At 36.4% G+C, this 22124-nt stretch overlaps 8 protein-coding genes across 8 annotated transcripts; 5 read left to right on the top strand and 3 right to left on the bottom strand. All coding sequences in view use genetic code 12, as the record gives it.

Moving 5' to 3' along the window:
* Positions 1–312: 312 nt before the first annotated feature.
* LSM6 (U4/U6-U5 snRNP complex subunit lsm6) lies at positions 313–781 on the top strand (the record flags this gene model as incomplete). Its single annotated transcript, XM_001527472.2, has 2 exons — positions 313–532; positions 759–781. 2 exons carry the CDS (start codon positions 313–315, stop codon positions 779–781), a joined length of 243 nt encoding a protein of 80 aa, XP_001527522.2.
* A 483-nt stretch (positions 782–1264) lies between these two features.
* ATP17 (ATP synthase f chain, mitochondrial precursor) lies at positions 1265–2128 on the top strand (the record flags this gene model as incomplete). Its single annotated transcript, XM_001527471.2, has 2 exons — positions 1265–1327; positions 1895–2128. 2 exons carry the CDS (start codon positions 1265–1267, stop codon positions 2126–2128), a joined length of 297 nt encoding a protein of 98 aa, XP_001527521.2.
* Positions 2129–3416: 1288 nt separating this feature from the next.
* On the top strand, positions 3417–7961 carry KIN2 (Serine/threonine-protein kinase; the record flags this gene model as incomplete). The annotated part of the gene is made up of 1 exon (XM_001527469.2): positions 3417–7961. The coding sequence occupies one exon, from the start codon at positions 3417–3419 to the stop codon at positions 7959–7961; it is 4545 nt and encodes a 1514-aa protein (XP_001527519.2).
* A 479-nt stretch (positions 7962–8440) lies between these two features.
* On the bottom strand, positions 8441–10390 carry PVL30_000039 (uncharacterized protein; the record flags this gene model as incomplete). Its single annotated transcript, XM_001527467.2, has 1 exon — positions 8441–10390. The coding sequence occupies one exon, from the start codon at positions 10388–10390 to the stop codon at positions 8441–8443; it is 1950 nt and encodes a 649-aa protein (XP_001527517.2).
* Positions 10391–10973: 583 nt separating this feature from the next.
* Positions 10974–12977, bottom strand: PVL30_000038 (uncharacterized protein; the record flags this gene model as incomplete). The annotated part of the gene is made up of 1 exon (XM_001527466.2): positions 10974–12977. One exon carries the CDS (start codon positions 12975–12977, stop codon positions 10974–10976), a length of 2004 nt encoding a protein of 667 aa, XP_001527516.2.
* A 2957-nt stretch (positions 12978–15934) lies between these two features.
* PVL30_000037 (uncharacterized protein) lies at positions 15935–17485 on the top strand (the record flags this gene model as incomplete). The annotated part of the gene is made up of 1 exon (XM_001528777.2): positions 15935–17485. One exon carries the CDS (start codon positions 15935–15937, stop codon positions 17483–17485), a length of 1551 nt encoding a protein of 516 aa, XP_001528827.2.
* Positions 17486–17835: 350 nt separating this feature from the next.
* Positions 17836–18882, top strand: CDA2 (chitin deacetylase; the record flags this gene model as incomplete). Its single annotated transcript, XM_001528776.2, has 1 exon — positions 17836–18882. The coding sequence occupies one exon, from the start codon at positions 17836–17838 to the stop codon at positions 18880–18882; it is 1047 nt and encodes a 348-aa protein (XP_001528826.2).
* Positions 18883–21059: 2177 nt separating this feature from the next.
* On the bottom strand, positions 21060–21857 carry PVL30_000035 (uncharacterized protein; the record flags this gene model as incomplete). The annotated part of the gene is made up of 1 exon (XM_001528775.1): positions 21060–21857. One exon carries the CDS (start codon positions 21855–21857, stop codon positions 21060–21062), a length of 798 nt encoding a protein of 265 aa, XP_001528825.1.
* Positions 21858–22124: the final 267 nt, after the last annotated feature.

The following is a 22124-nucleotide window of genomic DNA, read 5'->3' as shown; positions in this document are numbered from 1 at the left end:
TAAATTGTAGATCTGTAACATTTTTGCACGACCTTGTTAACAAACTTTTTTTTCTCTTTTTGATAAGTCTATCAAGACCAAACTTGCGAGGCGAGACTTGCATTACGGGAGGGAGAAAGAATAGAAGAAAGAATAGAAGAAAGAACAGAAGCAAGAAAGTTGGAGAAATAAAGGGACCTTTCATTGTGTTACTTGAAATTTTATAATTTACTTATATCATCCTTGAAAAAAGTACACCAAGCAGCAAACCGCTCTTTTTTTATCTAATTTTCTTTTTATTTAATACAAATATCATACAACTCACTGATCACAATGTCTGAAGCTGAATCACTAGATAGAATTGACCCTAGCAAATTTTTGGGTGGTATCATTGGATCTTCTGTGAAGGTGAAACTACATAACGGAGTTGAGTACCAAGGTGATTTACAGACCATTGATGGATACATGAATGTGGCATTAGAAAACGGAAAAGAGGTGATTGATAACAAAGTGACAAAGCATTACGGAGATGTATTTCTCCGAGGTAACAATGGTATGTTGCGACACTTTGCACGAAACGAATCCTTGACACATTAATTGATATATGATCTTTACGATGTCAGATAATATTGTTTCTGTGTGTTTCATGAATTGGATTTCGTTGAGTTTTTGGAGTTGTTATTTTTTTTTTTTCATTTCACGTTTACTTTTACTATTTGCTAGAAAAGAAAACAAGGAAAAGCAATTGTTTCTATTATACTAACAGCTTATATTTCTAGTTTTGTACATCAGTGAGAATTGATTTAAAGTGATATGCTGAAGCTTAATGACGATTATTGAAGATTTGAACAATAGATATTGGATGTGCTTGTAAGGTATTGAGTGAATTGATGTAGTTTAAATAAATATCAACACAGACATTTACAAATACATACATTCTCTTGCTCTAACTCTATCTTACACTATCTTAGTTTCTTATCCCTTCTTATTCTCTCTCTCTCTCTCTTTCTTATGCTGTTATTCTTTCTCCCAGCTTGTTGTTGTGCTCTACTTTATATGTCGTGTACTCTTGCAAATTCTTTTAGTGAGCGAAAAATTTAACAAATTAGAATGTGAGAACGAGAAAAAAGAAAATCATACATAGTTTGAGCGTGTGAGCCAAGAGCGAAAGAAGGAGAGAAAGAGTGCTAGAATTTCAAAAGTGAGAATAAAGATCGGCTTTCTTCACAGGAGGACAACTTGACAGCTTCAAGACACATTCGTACTCATTCACACACGTCCAACCATGTCATTTGTTATCAGAAGACAATTGTCTACATTGATCCCACCAAAGATTGCATCAGCAAAGGTATGTTTTTCTTTTGTTTCTTTCCTTGTAATCATTCTTTGAACTGGTACCGGAAGGTAAAAGGTTATTCGTAAAGTCAACACGGGAGCATGTGTTTGTTTATACAACAGGATATGACAAAGAAATTTTTTTTTTCATGCTTTTGTATTGTTGTTTTGAGACGAGATGAAAAGACAAGATGAATACAGTCAGTTTGAGAATGTATTTATACGCTGGAGATTTGATTAAAGACTGGTTTTTAAAAGAATCAAACGTACCAGTGGTACTTGTCCGAACAGCGGAGGAATATTATCAACATGTGTGAATAAAAAGCTCCAACAATCTTTTTGAAAACAAACAAACAAACAAACAAACGTAAAAGGAGTACAATGGCAAGACCAACAATCACTTTGTCATTGTCGAATCGATTGTTTGATCGATACGAATATGCACCTTTTTCCCATTTTTATTTCAAAAGATAAAAACCAAACGAAATGATACAAAATGAAACGAAATGAAGTGAAAAATTACTTTCACTAGAGAATTTTTTAGTATACTAACGAGGAATGTTTTTCTTCTTATATATAGAACCTTGCTTCAGCACCCAATGCAAAGAGAATGCAAGAGGTTGTTTCTTTTTACAAGAAGTTGCCTCAAGGCCCAGCTCCTGCTGCTAAAAAGTCAGCTAACCCATTGTTGAGATACAAAGCCGCTTACTTTGACGGTGATAACGCTTCAGGAAAACCATTGCTCCATTTGGCTGTTGCAGTGCTCCTTTTCGGTTACGCTTTGGAGTACCAACACTTGAAAGCTCACCACTAAACAATTTCTTTTGATATGTCTTTGGATATGTATTGGCTGAGAAGAAATTAGCTATGGCACAAGGAATTTGTTTCTTCTATAGAACCTATTTATAGACAAATTGTGTATTACAAAAGAATGCTAAGATTGTTAAAATAAAGCTTTAAAATACTTTTGAAAAAATAAGGGTAAAGAACTCTATAAAACGATTGAAGTCTGTGTGAAAAATGTAAGCCTTGTTTTTGTTATTCAATTTTTCCCTTCACTTTCTCAGTATCGTGACTTTGTAATGCCATAGAATATCACGAATTCTACTTTTTTTTATCTTTGTTTTTTTGGCTTATGTTGGCACCAGCCTCTTTTTTTTTTCTTTATTTAAGTAGGTACATGTACCATTCTGCTCGTTTGCTCAGTGACTTTGTGGTAGGGGTAGGCGTAGGAGGGATTGAAAGGAAGGAAAATTTATGGGAAAGCAAGACAGAAGTAGGCACACGCAAAGAAAGGTAGAGAGAAGACAGAGAAATAGAAAGATTTTTGAAATAAAAAAAAAGGATAAATGATTCAGTGTGTTGTTTAATCATACATCTTTTCCTACCTAGTCTCTTTAATCAACCCTTAGACAACTTCTTCGTCTACGTGTAAGGGAGTATAAAATGTTGATGCAGTAAAGGACAGAAGAAGCAGCAAGCACAACGTACGCATAGCCAAATTTTGCTAAAAAGAAGGAGGACATATAATAATAATAATAATTATTTTTATTTTTTATTTTTTAAAAGAGAGAGAAAAAGAATAAAAAAAAAGAACCAAAAAAAAACATGGAATTGATAAACGAAAACTCAGAGAAAGTACCAATTGTTCTCTCACCCATTCACTCGCCCACTCTGCTCATAAACATAGCCCTCTTTTATTCTTTAGTAATCCATCAATCAAGAATAGGCTTTACTAGTGCCTAGCTTACCTTTAATTTATTGAAAGAGCTAGCATTGAGTATTTTTGTTCTGTTCTGTTTTGTTTTGTTTTGTTGTTTTTTTTTCCCTTTCATTTTATTACTTGGTTTGTTTGCTTACAACAGGGGTAAAACAACCTAGTCAAGTCACGACACTATTAGATTTTCCAATCAAGTTGAGTCACACTACAATTGCTCAACAAAGAGAAGAAGTAACCACTCATAATCAAAAAAAAAACAAAGGATACTAAGGCACAACTTACTTATTTTCCAGTAGGCCAGCATACAAAAAATAGCTATCACAGATTTTTTTTCTTTTTATTTTTTTCAAAAACATACTACCTATACATTACTTGTTAACAAATGCAGGATAGACCGGCGCAGGTAAACTACGAATACGGTAGTAGTAGTGGCACTACTAATACTACTACTACTACTAATAATAATAATATCAATAATCAATTTTCGCAAGGGCAGTCGATGCAACCAACTCCAACAACTCTGGCAGCTCCAAATGCCCCAGCAATTTCAATAGCTTTGTCAATTCACGGCCCGCCATCCGCACAATCTTCGAACCCAGTGGGAAATAACGGACAGAAAGCCACGCCACGAATGCTAAGAAGTGTGAGTGGAACGTTGCGATCTAAGTCGGATTTGTTGAACACCAGTGCAAATGACATTGATAATCACATGAAGCTTGATAGCTCGCCAAACTATACTGCAGCTGACGTAGAGTCTCATAAGCGGCGGTCAAGTCTGCGTCTGGACAATTTTGTCAGGTCAAACTCTCTAGCATCGAAACATATGCAGCCAGAGGATAAGACAAGGAAAATCGAGGTCCCCAGAGCAGCACCCGGAACACAAGGTCAGGGTCCCAGTCAGTTGTTACCGCCATTACCTGTTCCATCACCAGCTTCCACTCCTCTTGGAGTTGTACAATCTTCGAGCCAACACCAAAACCAAAACCAAAACCAAAACCAAAGTATCAACTTTAAACATACTCATCGCTCTGGAACGGAAGATCCTCTTGCAGCAAATAAAGCGTTGCAGATCCCAGGGTCTCATCAACATTCGCAAAATCCGCAAAACCCGCAACAGCAGCAGCAGCAGCAACAACAACAACAACAACAACAACAACAACAACAACAATCTAATCAACATCAGAGTCAGATTGCTGGTCAATCGAGCCATCAACATCCTGTACAACAGGGACAGCAGATGCCAGCATCTAGTCGAAGTCAGTCGCAACAAACAAACCACTCGCCACATCACCATCAACAACACCAACAACGACCTGCATCTGCGCAACAAACACAATCTCAGCATAGTCAACAATCACAAGCACAAGCACAATCACAAGCACAAGCACAAGCACAAGCACAATCACAAGCACAAGCACAAGCACAACAACCCCAACAACAGCCACCCCAGCAACAGCAACAACAATTTCACAGAAAATCTATTGGAGATTGGGACTTTGTGAAAACAATTGGTGCCGGTTCCATGGGTAAAGTCAAACTTGCTCAGCATAATACCACCAAGGAAATATGTGCAGTCAAGATTATCCCGCGTGCATCAAAACTATACCAAAGAGCGCATGCCAATGACCCTCCTCCACAAACCGCACAAGAAGCTGCTCAAAGACACAAGGAATTTGAAAAAGAGTTGGCTAGAGATAAACGTACCATTCGAGAAGGGGCATTGGGACGTTTGTTATTCCATCCATTCATTTGCCGCTTGTATGAAATGGTACCCATGACTAATCACTACTACATGTTATTTGAATACATTGAAGGCGGACAAATGTTGGACTACATTGTTGCTCATGGCTCTTTGAAAGAGCGACATGCCAGGAAATTCGCTCGGGGTATTGCATCGGCACTCGATTATTGCCACAGAAATAATGTTGTTCATAGAGACTTGAAGATTGAAAACATCATGATTAATGAAAAGGGTGACGTTAAAATCATTGATTTTGGTCTCTCGAATCTTTATGCACCAAAACATTTACTCAAAACGTATTGTGGCTCACTATATTTTGCTGCACCAGAACTATTAAGTGCCAAGCCGTACATTGGACCAGAAGTGGATATATGGTCATTTGGTGTTGTGTTGTATGTATTGGTTTGTGGTAAAGTTCCGTTTGATGACCAGTCCGTATCCGTGTTGCACGAGAAGATCAAGAAGGGTAACGTTGAATATCCAAACTTTCTCTCAAGAGAATGTATATCACTTCTTTCGAGGATGTTGGTTGTTGACCCAGCACGCAGAGCAACATTATATGAAATCTGCTCACACCCATGGCTTAACAAAGGATACGATCACAAAGTTTCAAACTATTTACCACGAAGAGAGCCATTGCGGTTACCATTGGATCCCGATGTGATCAAACAAATTGCTGCATTTGACTTGGGATCCGTACAATCTGTAACCGAGGAGCTAACGGCTTTGCTCACTAGTGTCGAGTATCAAATGAGCTGTGAAAACTGGCTTCATGTAATGAGACAGGGCAAAGAGTACGCTTCAGCACCAAATGCAAATATATTGCCTGATCCTACTGGTGGGTTTCACCCATTGATATCAATATACTATCTCGTGGTGGAAATGAGAAAGAAAAAGAAAGCTAAGGAAGATGCATTCAAAGCTCAACTTGCACAGCAGGAGCAGCAAAGGCTCCTTCAAGAGCAACAGAGACAAATGCAACTGGAGCAAGTTTATGCGACATATCCAACGCCACAGGAAGATGACAGTAATATTAACAGTATTAAGAGCAAGACACAACAACCACAACAATCGCAGCAAGCGCAACAACCACAACAACCACAAAAACCACAGCCACAACTACAAACAGTGGCAAAGCCATCAGCAGAGCCCGAGACCCCAAAGCCTCCCAGCTCTACCGAAGTTGCTACTCAAGTCCCCATACTTGGTCAATATAATCCATCTAAAAATTCAGAACCAAATACCCCACAACCAAAACTCGTTGATACGTTTGCGCAAAATACTCCATCGAAAACATTGGACCCAAAGAAGGATCAAAGAAGATCTGCTTCAATTGCTGGTACTCCTCCAGTAGTGATTACGGTTCCTGAGCAAGCGCATACATCATCACCCTTACCACCTGGATTCAGTGCTAGCGAGACTGATACTTCCGACAAGCAGGATCTGATACTTCCAGAACAGCAATACCAACCCCACTCTAATAGTAATAGAAGCTCACCACCTTCCGAGACGTTGGATCCAAAACATATTGGATCTCCAGGCTCTACTACTGCTTCAACTGGATTTAACAATTTGTTCAGAAAGTTGTCTACTAAGAAGCCCAAAGGCAGTGCTAACAATTCACCCAAAATTTCTGCTACTCCAAGTTATGAAAAAGACCATCTTTTGCCTGAGGCACCAAATTCAAAGAATGACCCATTGGTTCGTCGTGGTATAAGTATGAAGGTGACAGCCAAAGAAAAAGAAGCTGCAGCATTGAGACATTCTCCAATAAGATCGGAGAAACCAAGGGACCGCAAACCAGTTGGTGGTACTGGTGGACATTCACGTACACCTTCGAACGGAATACAGGGTAAAGGACATGGATTCACGCCAGTTGAGTATATGCCTCCTTTGCCACAGTACGATCCAAGTACAAATACATTGATTCATGAGCCTAGTAAACAACAAAGCTTGGCGGTTCCTTCCAAACAGTTGCATCCAACAGCAAGAGCAAAATCTGTAGGAGGACAGTTCAGAAGAGATGCATACACGCGTGCTAGAAGTAACACTGCCAATCAACCAGGTGAAGGGGTGCCGGGTGTACAAGGCGAAGATGCTTTAGATCAGCCTGAGGATAGTGGATTGGTTTTCTTTGATGACGTCAAATTGGATGATTATCAAATGCCTGAAATACCACAAATGACCGAGGATGAAGTGATGAGGCAATACAATAATGCCAAGCCGGGAACAATGCCATCCATTGAACATTGCAAGACATTGTTTCTTAAAGGTTTTTTCAGTGTTCAAACAACTTCGGCCAAGCCACTACCAGTGATTAGATACATTATTATCAACGTGTTGAGCAAATTGGGTGTCAGGTTCCAAGAAGTGAAGGGTGGATTTGTTTGTATTCATACCCCATCTGTTCAACAACCACAAGATGAGGCTGATGAGATTTTGGATGCATATGCTGGATTTGACGAGACCGATGAGGAAAAAAATTTGTATGGAGATGCATTCAAATCCAAGTCCAAGTCGTCAACACTTCGCTCCTCCTCTTTCGACGAGGAAAAGCAAATTGAAGGTTCACAAACTCCAACTCGTAAACCGTCCTTGCACCTTCAAACAGGGTTATTATCGCCATCTGCTGGCCCAGGTGGCAAATCACAACACCGGTCATCCAACTCCATTGGTGGCGGCAGTAGTAGTGGTGCTGGTGGTGGTGGTCATAGAAGAAAAATTTCTATTGGCAACACTTTCCTCAACTCTTATAGAAAGAAGAATGGTTCGCAAGTTAATATGCCGCCAAACACTCCGGCTACGGCAAAAACTACGCGTGGTCTCTATGATGAAGAGTTTAACATTGGTACCAGCCATCTTGATAATGACGTTGATTTCGAAGGTGATGCCTTTGATTATGGCAACTCTGCCGAGTCCTTGAGTGGTTATGGTGGTGGTAGTGATATGTTGGTATCCTCGAGGATAGAACACCGTGCACATGGCAGCGTTGGTGGATCATCACATCATCGTACCGCAAGTACTTCTTCTGGTAAGTCAACTGGTAAGTCGCCATTGAAGTTTGAGATCCATATTGTCAAAGTGCCCTTGGTTGGATTGTATGGTGTTCAATTCAAAAAGATAATGGGTAACACTTGGAATTATAAAGCATTGGCAAATCAAATTTTGAGTGAGATGAATTTGTGAGCAGGAAAAAGAGAAAAGCTACTAGCAAAGTCTATATCATATGTTTGTTTGCGTGTTTGCGTGTTTGCCTGTTTGCCTCATAGCTTAGTTTATATTTTTTTTATGTTTCACTGTATCGTAGCAGTTATGGTTGTACTTTGGAATCGATTTATAGCATTTTTTTTTACTTTATTTTATCTTATTTTATACTATCTTATTTTTGTTTAATTTTTCAACACTTACTTTTTTACTAAAAAGAAAGCGCAGTAGAAATCTAATTATTAAAATTTTGTAAGAGGTCAACATAGATGTATTTATATACGATGCTAGATTGAAAAATAAAGATAATTTTTACATTATAAAATGATTGAATTTGAATCTCTATAACGATTAGTATAATCAAGATTTAGACAAATAATGTAGAGCTTTGTTTAAATCAAATGGCCACTTTTTTTTTGTTTATTCCGTCCTTGTCCAAAAAAATAATCAATAAAATGGTTTCAATTTTGCGTTGGGTCAGAAGGATGCTGAAGAGTTTCTTTCACTTTGTCTGCTGCTTCTGCTGCTGCTGTTGATGTTGCTGATAATGTTGTAGACGATGATGATAATGGTGCTGCAGAATCCTCAGTCATTTCAACCACTCGAGGTGATTCATTTGTATCTTCAGTCTGTTCATTCGATTGAGTTTGTTCTTTGTCTACCGGAAGAATGACCTCGTTGTTAATGTTGCTATTGTTAATTACATTAGCACCATCAGCAACACCATTAGATGCCACATTGTCAACAATAATGGTTGCATCATTCTCCTCTAGTTTAACATCTGCGCTAGTGCTATCCTGTGCATTTACTTGCACATCTTCTTGAACATTCTCCAGCCCATTCACCTGTTCGGCATCTTGAGAAACATCCTGCAGCACATTGTTTTGTTTTACACCTCCTACATTATCCTCGTGTTGAAAGGTGTTTGCGTCGTCCTTGTTGTCCTCGATTTCATTGTCCCTACTCTCAGGATATGGTGACTCAACCAGTCTCGGCGTACTTGTTCCACTTAAGCCCTGCGATTCTGATCTTTGATAAAGTAATTCATTTCTTCTTTTCAACCTTTCATCTCTACTCATTTCACTAGAGTTTCCAGCCATTGAGTCTATGTCACGTTGCTTCAATTTCTGACGTCTTTCAAAACGTATTTGCGCAGCAGCTTTCAACTCCTCCTCTTCGCGTCTTCTTTGTTCCGCTTCTCGTTCAGCACGTTGTCTATCACGAGCTTCTATTCTCGATGAACGTTTACGCACTGCCAAGAGGCCAGCAAGTTGCGATTCCTTCTGTTTTGCAGCCATGTATTTGCGCTTCTTTATTTCCGTTTCAAATACGTGCGAGATGAGTGAAGGGTTATTGATTTTGGTAACAAGTGGTTTCAATTGAGCCAGTCCCAGGGAGCGAAGTGAACGTAGATAAGCATCGAGTTCAAAAATCGTGGAATAATGTTGCGTCCATGTAATATTGGCTTGTGCAACGTCAAATGAGCTTGCTGCGTAATGTGCCTCTGGATCTACAGGAGCAAGTTTACGCTTTTTGGGTATCACCAATGGTTCAGTGAATGTTACTGTGCGGGAATACAATCTAGTCTCATCGAAAAGTAGATAGTATTCCGTCATTGTTGGAGACTTTGCCATAGTATTTGACGTATCAAGAACAAGCAATGGGTCAGTCCGTGACATATCGGGACCCGAGGATTGTCTAGTGAGCCATTCTCTAAAACGTCTCGTTTGAGCAATGTATGAAATAATGCTATAAAGGATCTGAAACTTGTCCTTGATAAGCAAATAATCAAACTTGGGTAAATCAGCGGGATTGACTTCAATGTCCATAGTGTTTTCTTTCTCTATTTCAGCTTCTGCCTCATTTTCTTCATCTTTTTCAGGAACTCCACCCAAACATGTTTCTGACCCAAACCACATTCTGTAAATTGCTTCAAAATTGGCTAATGAGATTTTAGAGTTCAGCACAACGCTCATTGTTGCAACTTTCAATTTATCCACAAAGTTACTACTCTTGTTATTGCCTCCATTGTTTTCATAATCATCAAAATAGTTGACCTTGGGAAAGTAGTTTAACAACTCCATTTCAAATACATCAACATCAAATTGCTCGCTTTGTAACTTGAGAAACCCGCGATAATTGTACAACCAGTCTATGACAAAGATGTATTCGACTGTGTTCCGAAGTTTAACCAAGTCAGCATAATAAGGTTGCTCGGGATTATGATTTGGTAAGATTGTGGATGAAAACTTTGCAAATTGTGCTTTTTGTTCTTTGGAACCAATCGTGAGCGAGTCAATTTGGGCTGAAACTGGAGTACCAGAAGACAGCGTAGCATTGGTGTTTTTAGCTTGAGCCTTGGATTCAGCTGCTTGGTGTTGTGGCGGCCTTGCCGATCTTTTACCAGCCATTTTTGAGATACAAGAGAAGTAAATGATTTATTGAAAATGTGTTGTATGTGTTACAGTGTGTTGATACAATTTTTAATTTTCCTACTTCTGCTGCTGTTGCTGTTGTTGTTGTTGCTGTTGTTGTTGCTGTTGTTGTTGCTGTTGTTGTTGCTGCAAATACAGAATGTATGTTTTGAAAAAAAAAAAAATAGAACAGAAATCAACTATCTACAATATCATTTCAACGCGTAATTTTTTCTTTCAGCATTTTCAATTGAATTTTTCGATTAGCATTACAACCCCCAATTTGTGTGACTTTGTTTTTATTTTTTCATTTCAAAAGAAAAAATAAAATTCCCTAATTTCCAGGGAATCAAACATAGACATTATGCGCTAGACATCAAGATTGAAGGAATTCGAAAAGAAATAAATAAATAAACTATGATATTAAACTCATCTATACAAAAATAAAAATGAAGAATTGAATATTGTTTTAACTATTAGAACATAAAATTGCGTAAAAATTGGCGACATAGACAACACTGTCTAAGTTTTTTTTTTGTTTGTTTTCGTTTTTTTTTTCTCAGTCAATATGACTTTTTCATCACATGTTGAGCAACTTCTTTAATTGGTTGTTCAAGCCTATGATTGTTTCCATTTCATTACTTATTCTCACCAAGGCACTATGTTTCGATAAATTAGGCAAACCTTCTTTATTGACTCTTGCTCTTTTGGATTTCCTTTCTGCCTCGTCCATTTCGGGTAATTTGCTAAACGCTTCGAGATCAATAATCCTCTCAAGACAACGTTGGTACGCAATTTTACACAACTGGCGTCTCTTCTGTTCTGAGTAAGAGTGGTTTTGTCTTTTCTGTTCTAATGATAACAAAGGCTTATTTGATGATCTTCGTCTCTTCTTCTGTGGTTCCTCCCCATTCTGATTTGGTGAACTGGATTTAGAAGATGATCGGGAATTTACCGACTCAGATTTGTCTAATGACGTTGAGTATCTACTGCTTTCTTCACTACTTCCATCAACCGCATCCTCGTCCTCTTCTTCTGCATTATCTGCTGCATCTGCCTCTTTCCTTAGCAGGTTTTCCTTTTCTCCATTTTTATTTTTGTTTTCATTTTCATTTTCGTTTCCCTGCTTCTTTCCTTCGTCGCCTGAGGTTGGAGGAGTTATGAGTTGCTTTAATGAAGTTTTTGACAATGTTGTTGTGTTGATTGAGTTTGGAAGATTACTTTCTCCTACTGAGGGAGCAAATGCCTCAGTAAGCTCTCTTTTGAGATTGACTGGATTATGCTTGTAGTCGCTTGAAGGTGGCGAGGGAAGTGATTGCGGTTGAATGGTTGAGTGAAAGTGAATATCATTGTTTTGTTGTTGTAATGGTTGGTCAAACTGCTGACTCATAAGTGGAGGTACATAATGTTGTTGTTGTTGTTGTTGTTGTTGCTGTTGCTGCTGCTGTTGTTGGAACTGTTGGAGATGGATATGGTTATTGCTATTGTTTTCCATAAATTGTGGATGTATCTGCTGTTGTTGCAACAACATATATTTCGGAGACGTTGCAATATTATTATTACTATTAGCATTAATGTTGTTGTTGTTGTTGTTGTTATTTGGACTATTTTGACTCCTCAAATGTGACGGTACTTTCATTGTGTGCATTTCAAAGTTGAATTCAAGATCTAGTGGCTTTCTGTGATGCAAATGACCACTGCTGTTTCCGTTCAATGGATTGTTGGTGCTATTGTAAAATTGTAAAGGATCGCCTGATGAATTTGGATTAGCCAAGTTGTCTAAAAACTTTTCTAAAGCATTTGACTCTGTTGTTGTAAAAAATTGGTCAAAGTCATCCTCTTCTTCAATGGCATCTTCCTGCATCGCATCTTGCCCACTATGTATATAATCACTGGTGCCAAGAGCTGTTTGAACATGCAGCGACCGCAGCAAATGCGATTGGTGTAACTGTTGTTGTTCTTGTTGTTGTTGTTGTTGTTGTTGTTGTTGTTGTTGTTGCTGCTGTGAATGGTATTGGTTATGTGCATGGATCGATGAAGAAGAGTTGGGAAGTGGTGGTGAAGGCAAGTCAGAAGCAGGAGGAATTCCTCCATTCAAAATCTGTTGTCGAGAACGAGCAAACTCGTCATCACTTAAATGTTGAGAAAGTGGATGCTGCTGTTGGTGCAATGGTTGCTGTGTATGGTGATGATAGACTTGGTTGTGGTGAGGCTGGTATTGTGGCTGATTTGAATTTGTTGATAAATTGCTTGTATATTGTGAATTTAGCATTTGAACTTTTGATAATTCTTCAAATGATCCGATTGCATTCTTTTGTTGCAAGTCATTATACATTGAGAAAGCTTGTTCAAAATCCATGTCTGCTGAAAAAATGTCCAACAAATTGTCAAACTCATTGTTGTCATTTTCATTGCTGTTATCTTTACTCTGCTGCTGCTGCTGATGATGATGATGTTGCTGCTGTTGTTGTTGCTGCTGCTGCTGTTGTTGTTGTTGTTGTTGTTGATGTTGTTGTTGTTGTGGAGGTTGTGGTAATGGTGTCGTAGATGATGCTATTGTTGTGCTATTCAGTAAGGATGTCATTTTGTTGTAAATCAACTCAATTTGCTTAATCAGTGATCTCAAGAAATGTGTTTTTAAAATCTCCCTTTTTTCCTATTTTTTTATAGGTGATTCTGATCAATTAAATCGTTGTTTTTATTTTAATTTTTGAAAATTGGTACCAAAAGAGTAATTGTAGATTTGGCGTAATCTAAAGTACTTATTTGAGGATCAATGTGTACAACAAGGATCCTGAAGGTGTGAGTATGTTATATATATGAAACTTCAAGATTTGGATGTAATTTTGGATTAAAAAGTGGTTGTAAATATAGAATGGAATTTTTGTATAATCCTGATACTCCAGGTATTATGTAGCCTAGCTGTTCCTACTCTCTTTTTCTTTATGTGTGTGTGTGTGTGACTACCAACTGACTTTATATAAATATATAGTGGATACATATATACATATATATATATATACTTACATACAAATATGTGTAATGTTATGTGTATCACAAATTAGTAGTTTAAACAAAAAATTTAATATTTTAATTATAAAAGTTTTCAATATGGTAGCGTTTGCCAATCAATTTAATATTACAGTTAGCGTCCCCCCCCCCCCCCCCCCCCCCCGTCTCCTCTCCTTCTTTTCTTCTCCTCAATATTCTCTTCCGTTTATTAAATTTATATTTTTTTATTTTAATTTTAATTTTAATTTTAATTTTAATTTCAATTTCAATTTAATTTCTGAGGGGTAGTGTCTTATTGAAGCAAAAGAGAGAGAGAGAGAGAGAGAGAAGAAAAATAAATCATGGGTTATATACAGTCTAACTCCTTGCCCTATTTACCCCAGACAACGAACCCTTCACTTTTTTGCAGAACAAGTAGTGTGCACAAAGTCTATATCCGTTTATTACCCAAAAGGGAAGTCAATTCTATTATCCTTGGACTTTTACTATTACTACTATCACTACTACTACTACTATTACTACTACTATTACCACTATTGCTACTACTACTATAACTTCTAATTTCACCATTAATTTCACCACTGTCTTTCATTTAGTGCTTAAGTACAAAGTAGACTTGCTGTTTCAAAGGTAAGACATTCTATTCCATTTCTTGCTTTACTTTCCAAAAGACCTTGCTATTACACTCTCATAAAATACTATGGATATGTGTGTTTTTTCTTTCTCTTTTTTTTTTGTTCCTTTTTATTATTTAATACATCAAATTTATATTAAGTATTTCTCTTTCAGGTTTTTACCCCCCCCCCCCACCCCCGCCCCCACTTTTTACTTCTTGTTTCTTTTTTTCTTCAATTGAATTAGAGATGTTCCTATTTCAGTCAATTGTAACTTCAACAAAATGACATCCTTTCAACCGCAATTTGTTCTTCCCATTTGTTACATTAAAACTTGCTTCTTGGCTTTTATTCTTGTAGTCACTCAACTTGGGACTAATCTTTTTTATAAATTTTGAATTTCGGCTTTTGGCATTCACTTTTGGCTTTCACTATTGTTTCTGTTTGTTTTTTCTTTTACGCGGTGGAAGGAGTTAGGGGTAAATGAACTAAATTGTTCTGCGCATATATGTAAATATATATATATATATATATATTATGGAGGGGGGGGAGAGTGGGGCACGAGTCAAGATACAAAAACGTTTGTTCCAAGAAATGGTAACGGTTGGTCAAAGTATAATACCGTCTCATTCAACCGTTGTATACACAAAACATGGACCTCTATTTATTGACCACAAGAAAGAAAGAAAACAGAAAGAAAAAATAAGGACTTGATGGATAATTGTTTATTTTTTTTTTTTGTTTATTGTTTTTATTTGTTGTTTTTCCCTTTTTCTTCATTACTGTTGACGAAAAAACGCAGACCAGGGTTGGACTACAGGTTTAAATAACTTTGCAGCAAAGAAAAAAAAAAAAATCAAAGGTAAGGTACAAAAGCTAGTAAAGTCAACGGTGTGCCGAGGTATGTACTGAAGTATATGTGTATGTGCATGGGAGTGGAGAGTGGTGAATGAAGGACAAGTTCAGTAATGTCTACATTGCAACTCTGTGCTTTTGCATAATTTTCTTTACCATACTAGATAATTCGTGAAAGATTGGAAAGGAAACAAAATTAGTGAAGAGAATTCTCTTTCTCCTTCTCTTTGAATCTTTTGTCAGTCTTTTTGCGCTTTTACAGGATTTACGTTCAATTGTTGATCAATCAATCTATTTCCTATGTGGTATTCGGAGATTATATGCATCGTTTGCTAAAAAAAAACCCTGGATGGAGTCACGAGTCGAATAACCACTACAATAGAAAAACACCTATCTATTTATCTATCTAGTTCAATAGAGATGGTTAAAACATCATGTATCGGTGTTGATACTCCATCAACTCCGTGTATCTTTATTTTTGTTTTTCTTTTTTTTAGTTATGTTAACACCAAACAAGATGTTTTTGGTATAGTACATCATCAGGGCTCATTTCATGCTTGGAATATAATTGATGATTTGTCAAATTATTTTCGCCTCAAAAAGCGTGAAATATATCTATGCTCTAATCTTTTTTTCTTTATTTCTCTGTATCCACTTGTATATTGAGTGTAAGTACATAAGAGATGTAGTTACCAAATTGTTTAAAGAAAAAGAAATCTAATCTATTTTATCAATATATGCACATATATACTTTTATAGAGCTCCCACTATTGTTACCCAACTAATTAGAGGATAGGAGGAAGAGGAGGAGGAGAGCTCGCACGGAATGACGCGTAACCTTTTTCTCGTTGTTTCTCATTGTTTCTCGTTCTCTCTCTCTCTCGCTCTCTCCATACATTTTTTTTATTAAATCTTCTCTATTGTTTGTATATGGAACAATTGTTTTTTTTTTTTTTCAATTTCGAAGAACTAGTCGCGTTATTTATTTATTACACTCCAAGAATTTGTCTTTTCCACAGATACCTATAATTGTCAACACCATTAGTATTGCACTAGTCGAATGAATCTCACACAACAACTATCATTTGTTCTCCCTCATAATGAATCATTCAAACTGATATATGTTCAATCAAAACCAGTATCAGTCAAATCACCAATTCTTTTCAAAAAGAATGCTCAACCTTTGCTCCTGAAACCTCAGGATACATTAAAGATTCGACATTTCTTCATCTTGGTTCAAAATGATTTGATAATCTTGGGTGTAGAGATATATACATATATTCAAGTATTTGATGATCATATCGACCAATATATCTTTGTCTCCAAGTGTGACACCACCGGATTGCAGAAGCTAAACTCTTTTAAAGTAGCAGACGTTGTTGAAGTGGTTATAAAATATATAATTAATTACAATATACTGCTGTACAAGATCAAATTGAAGCATAAAAAGAAGACAAAGTCAACCATCAAAGAAAGTAAAGAGGTAAATGGAACACTTGCGCTAATCAAAAAGCTACAGAAAAGAATTGCTGTGGGCAGAACAAAAATACCCTACCACCACCATGAAGAAGAAAAAGAAGAAGAAGCCGATGCTGATGCTGATGATGCGTTGATATCGTTGGGAAAATCAACTGTAAAGGCATCCAATCTCTTTGCATTGCCACTGCGTCATAACCTTCGGCTATGTCTATTCACAAAGACTGCACCACAATATTTATTTCCAAACTCATCGAAAAACCCTTCGAAACACAATATCACTGGGCAAACTCTCCTAAAGTGGTGGATCCCAATTATCAACAGAGCCACTCTAAGCTGGCTGCAACATAAACTCCTTATACCAGGATCTGATACCATTGCAACGGCAAAGTTTATTGAAAATTATCCAAACTGGAGACAGGGCCACATATTTGGCGAAACAAGCGATAGAAAAGAAACGGAAAGAAGTGATAGAGACATGGAAGCTAGTGAAGATGACAATGACAATGGAAATGAAATTGTAATTAACAATAGTAATCAAAATAAAGATAAAATTGGCAAACAAGATAAGGGCATGGCTTGTGAACCGCTTGCCGTATACAACATTCCCTTATTCCCCGATGATCCAAAGGGACGGTTCTTGGAACATCTTATTGTGGAAAATCGTCTTCAAAAAATGACCACTGCCAGATTCTATAAGGAACTAGGGTACAGACAAGAATTTCGGTTGGGTGATTGTGTAGGACTAATTGGGTGTTCTGTTGATGATTACAAATACGTGTCGAATGAAACTAGGCCAGATGTTGGAAACGATAATACAAGAAAAACAGACTTGGAAATTTTGAAACCACTAGTTGTTAGTGTCAAGCAGTATAAATCATTTATTGACTTGATGAAACTGGTAAGTTACGATTCCATCGAGAGTGTACAGCATCTTGTTCAAAATTACATACCTGAATACTTTTTGTCCTGTGGGTTAAAACATTTCCAATACGATTCAATTATAGGTTTAAGGAAAGTGGAGACGAAAAGTACAGTTGATAGTGAGGAAAAAAAGAGGAAAAACATCGATGGTGTTGTTTCCCAACCTATTGCAAATGATCTTACAGGTTTAATCAAGAGACGAAAGAAGTAGTAGAAATCTTAATTTTATTGATCTTTTTACCATTCTTTTTTTTTTTTTTTTCTATTTTTTGCAACCAAATAATCATCTATGCTCATACCAAAAAATTAAAATTGTCATGAGGAAACCAACGACGAAAATAAAAAGAGAACAACAACAACAATAACAACAATAGGGAATTACTCAAAAAAAAAGTTTAGTATGATTATGGCAACGAAAAATTGTGTAACAAATTTTTCTAGAATGCTTGCTCTTGCCTGCCTCCCTCTCTTCCCCCCAAAAAAAAAAGTGAAAAAGAAGTGAAACGAAACAACAAGATAGTCATTTATCAGTACTACTACATTTAGCTCCAGGTTATCATAATGACGATATCATTGCTTCTACATTGGTTACTAATCAGCATTAAAGTTGTCGCAAGTAGCACAGTATTGAAACTGCAATTTGGTACTAAACACCAAATTGTCAAACAACCTATTCCACAAGTCCACACCAATGCAAATGAACAATTATTGTTTAGACTGGTTTTATCAACTGATTTACCAGACAAAGCACAAGTGCCTGCTTCGCCAATGCTGTTCCCAGCCAAGCTTGCCTTCCCGCAATGGCTTACGGATTTCACTGGGCTACGTGACTGGCCTGGTTTAGACCCACCGTATATTCCATTGGACTTTATAGATTTCAAATTGATACAGGATGTGCCACAGCACAAGCAAGGTCAATGTTCGCAGTATTCTGAATTGCGTACTACAAAAGCTTGTTCGTTTGATTGTTTCAATTGTGTGGAGTATGATGATGTCTATACTTGCCCACGATTGTCGCAAACGTTTGATGATGGACCATCACTTTACACAAGAAAGATTCTTGATGCGATGGATAAATCAAATACCAAGACGACATTGTTTACTTTAGGAGTCAATATCATTAGATTTCCTGATGTTTATCAAGAATCTATGCAAAAGGGTCATATTATGGGCTCGCATACTTGGTCACACAAGTTTCTTCCCCAATTGACGAATGAAGAAATCATTGCTCAGTTGGAGTGGAGTATTTGGGCGATGAATGCTACTGGTCATCATTTGCCAAAATGGTTTCGTCCACCGTATGGGGGCATTGATAATCGAGTGCGTTCAATTTTGCGACAGTTTGGTATGCAGGCTACCTTGTGGGATTTTGATACATTTGACTGGAAGATGTTGGAGCAAGGTGCGAATTCCTGGAAAGAGCTGGATATTTTGAGCGATGTGCAAATGTTTAAGAAACAAAAGAATGGACAAGGACTAATCTTGGAACATGATGCGATTGAGAGAACGTGTGATGTTGGTGTTGAGATTTTGAGGAAAATTGTAGGGCCAAAGCAAATGACAGTGCCGCAATGTGTTCAAGGTATTGACTATATCAAAACATTTTAAAGCAGAAAGATTTAGTAGGTTTATAACACAATTGTAAAAAAAAAAAAAAACAAAAAAAATTTAAAACAACAATACAGAAAAACCAAAGGAAAAGATATGAAGTAAACTCTATTTGTCCTCGATTATCCCAATTTCGTTTCCTTACAATTGTTATTAGGCAGTATAGCATTTTTTTTTTTATAAAACAAAAGAGAAAAGAGTAAATTGTGGTTGTTGTCTCTGCCCCTACTAACAAAATTTTCCCTAATCTCTCTAATCTTCTTCTTTCTTTTATTTTCTATTTAAATGAAACCAATGAGCAGTTAAGGGGCAAAGAAGCTGGAGAGCACAAAAAAAAACTAAAACTAAAAACAAACCAAAAACATAAAACATAAAACTTTGACCATCTCCGTTTTGTGCTACATTACATATATAAAGTGAAAACAAGGGAAAAAAAAGAAAAAAAAAAGGGGGGAGGGAGCGCATGCTCCTACATTTCACAGCAAAGGCTTATTGCTTTGTCAGTTGTTTTTTCCTTTCTTTCTCTTATTCCAGTAGTTAGGGAAAGATTGATGCTCAAATTGAGCAAAACAACACAAGAAGTAGAAGAAGAAGAGGAGGAAGAATGTTTCTTCAATGTTTAACAAGCATTGTTTCAATGAATTATCAATAAATAAAAAATTAGAAGAAATTAGAGATTAGGAAAATAAACATACAAAAAAAAAACACATAAGAAACGTTTGAATTCAATATACAAGGGGTAAAACTACACAGGGCCTAGGCTTGTTCTCAATTTGATTCATTTCCTTACACTTTTTTTCGAAGGATACATAGACATTGTTTACTTTTTTTTCTTTATATAAATTATGTACTATTTTACTTTTGATTATTCAGTAAGCTATTTGCTCTTTTGAAAGCAGGGGTTGATGATTTGGTAAAGTATTTTGGATTAGAAGAGAGCAGTCAGTAATATTTTGGGGAAAAGAAAAAGATACTTGCTGTAGTTAGAGCAGTACCAGTATCACCAAAAGTAAAGGGCAACAGCAAAGGGCAAAAGCAAAACTCTGACAATTCTCGTGTACACGTTTGTCTTTTGTTTTTCTTTCTTCACTTAATGTTAAAAGGCAGCGGTTAAAATTATGTGGTACTGTTATGCACAATTACTAACAACTGTTACTAGTTACTACTCACTCAATTTTCTTTTTTTTGTTTTTTTTCTTTCTTCAGCTTCACTATGCGGCTCCAAAGATTATCTTCATCAAAAAATGTGATAAGCAACAATATATATATGGTTGTGGAACCCTGTCAACATGGCTTAGATGAATTTTTTGTTTGTGAAATATTCACCACTTAACCTGTACTTTCTCTTGTTATTTGTTTTTCTTTTTCTACTAGACTTTGTTGGTTGTGGTTGTAGTTGTAGTTGTAGTCATCTCTTTTTTATTGAGATTTACAGATTGCTATGATAAAAGACCTTGGAGGACACACTTTTTTTCCATCAATGTATATATCGAACCTTCACATATTGAACAAAAAAAAAACTTTTGTACAAGATGTTTATGTTCGAAGTGATTTGATTTAATCAATAAAAAAGTTGCAATAACAAAGACAGAGAAGATATACACTTTACAGACTCATCTTAAAAGCAACTCAACATAAACAGTAACAATCATCATTATCTATGAAATTGCATAATAATACTACAATTGATACAAAAGACGATAACAGCAATAATAATAATAATAATAATAATAATAATAATAATAATAGTAATAACTTCAAAAGGGTATTTAAAAATACTAAACTAAACAAAACTAAACTAAATTAAACAAACAAACAATCGGCCCTATTAATAGATAGTAGAATAATTTAAATTAGTATAAAATAAAATATAATAAGGAATACAAGAACCAACAACAAGAATCATATGATATACACTGCTCTACTACTCTATAGCTTTAAGAAAGCAAGGGAAAAGAGAGAAAACTTAAAACAAAATAAACAAAATAACATCAATTGCAGATTCCTACAAGATGTAGAATTCCGAGCCATATCTTGTTTCATTATTCTCCTATACTTGTCTCTCTTCTCTTTTGCATTCCTCAATTTCATTCGAGAAAGAAAACATGAAACAAGGTTGGTTTTATCCTCCTCTGATTTTAGTCTTATTCTTATTCTTGTTTTTTTAACTTTATAATCTAGGCACTTGCAGAGACAGCTGGTGCATTTCCATTCAACAAGTCATCCTTCTTTTGGTTCAACTCATTCAATTTGGGCTCAACGTACTTCTCCTTTGTATTGTTGATCAAGCTTTCAGCCTTCTTCTGGCCATTAGCAACAATCTCGTGGGTTTGATTCTTCAATGGGGTCAAGTAGTCATCATTCAACGTCTTGATTGTCTTGATGCTAGTGGAGTAAGTAGCTTGGATATTCTTACCAATCACATTTTGTTGTGGTGGGGTGCTCTTCAACTCTTGGTTATATGTATCAACAATATTCTTTTGAATCTCAGTCGACTTGGAAAATGCAGACGAAGTCAAATTGTAAAGAATTGACTTGACAGTGTAGTAGATTTGGAAGACACCATCTTCGCCTTCCTCCTTTAATGGAGTCAAGTACTTGTTGTTAACCTCAATAATTCTTTTATTGACTGGCTTAATGTATTGTTTTTCTATAGTGTTTGACGTTTGCAATGGCAAGTCAATAGCATACTTGTCAAAGATTGATAATGAGGCATTGGTCAATGAGTCGGCAAATGTTGCAACATCATAGATTGGTGAAATGGATAACAAATTCACAGTAATAAAGCTGTAAAGTGGCAAGACAAATTGTTCGTAAATGGCCTTAAAGAGACTAAAGGACAAGGTCAAGTGTTGCAAATATTGTACAAGCGAGTATTGGTTGATGTGGTGCAAAGCCTTAGAGTCAAACTTTTTGCTTGTAGTTGGCACTTTTTGCTTGACTTTTTCAGCAACTTTATTAACTTGGTCAGACATTTTTGGGTATATTCTTTGTTTTTTCTTGAATTTTATCTTCTAGATGTATTTGAAACTTTCCAAAAGATAAAGAAAAATTAAAAATTGAAAAAAATAGGGGGATAAAGAAAAAGTATTTATAAGTTTTGGGTATAAAATTTAAACTTCAACTTTAAATAGAAATGATAAGCCACGTGATTTAAAGGTGGGGAAGGATGACGGCAGCAACGGCGTGTGAGGTTGAGATTTAGACTGTTGTATATCTTTTTGTGTAGTTACTTTCTGTGT

Source organism: Lodderomyces elongisporus, chromosome 1, assembly GCF_030384665.1.
Source record: "Lodderomyces elongisporus chromosome 1, complete sequence".
NCBI lineage: Eukaryota > Fungi > Ascomycota > Pichiomycetes > Serinales > Debaryomycetaceae > Lodderomyces > Lodderomyces elongisporus.
This window is presented reverse-complemented; position numbering and strand designations above follow the sequence as displayed.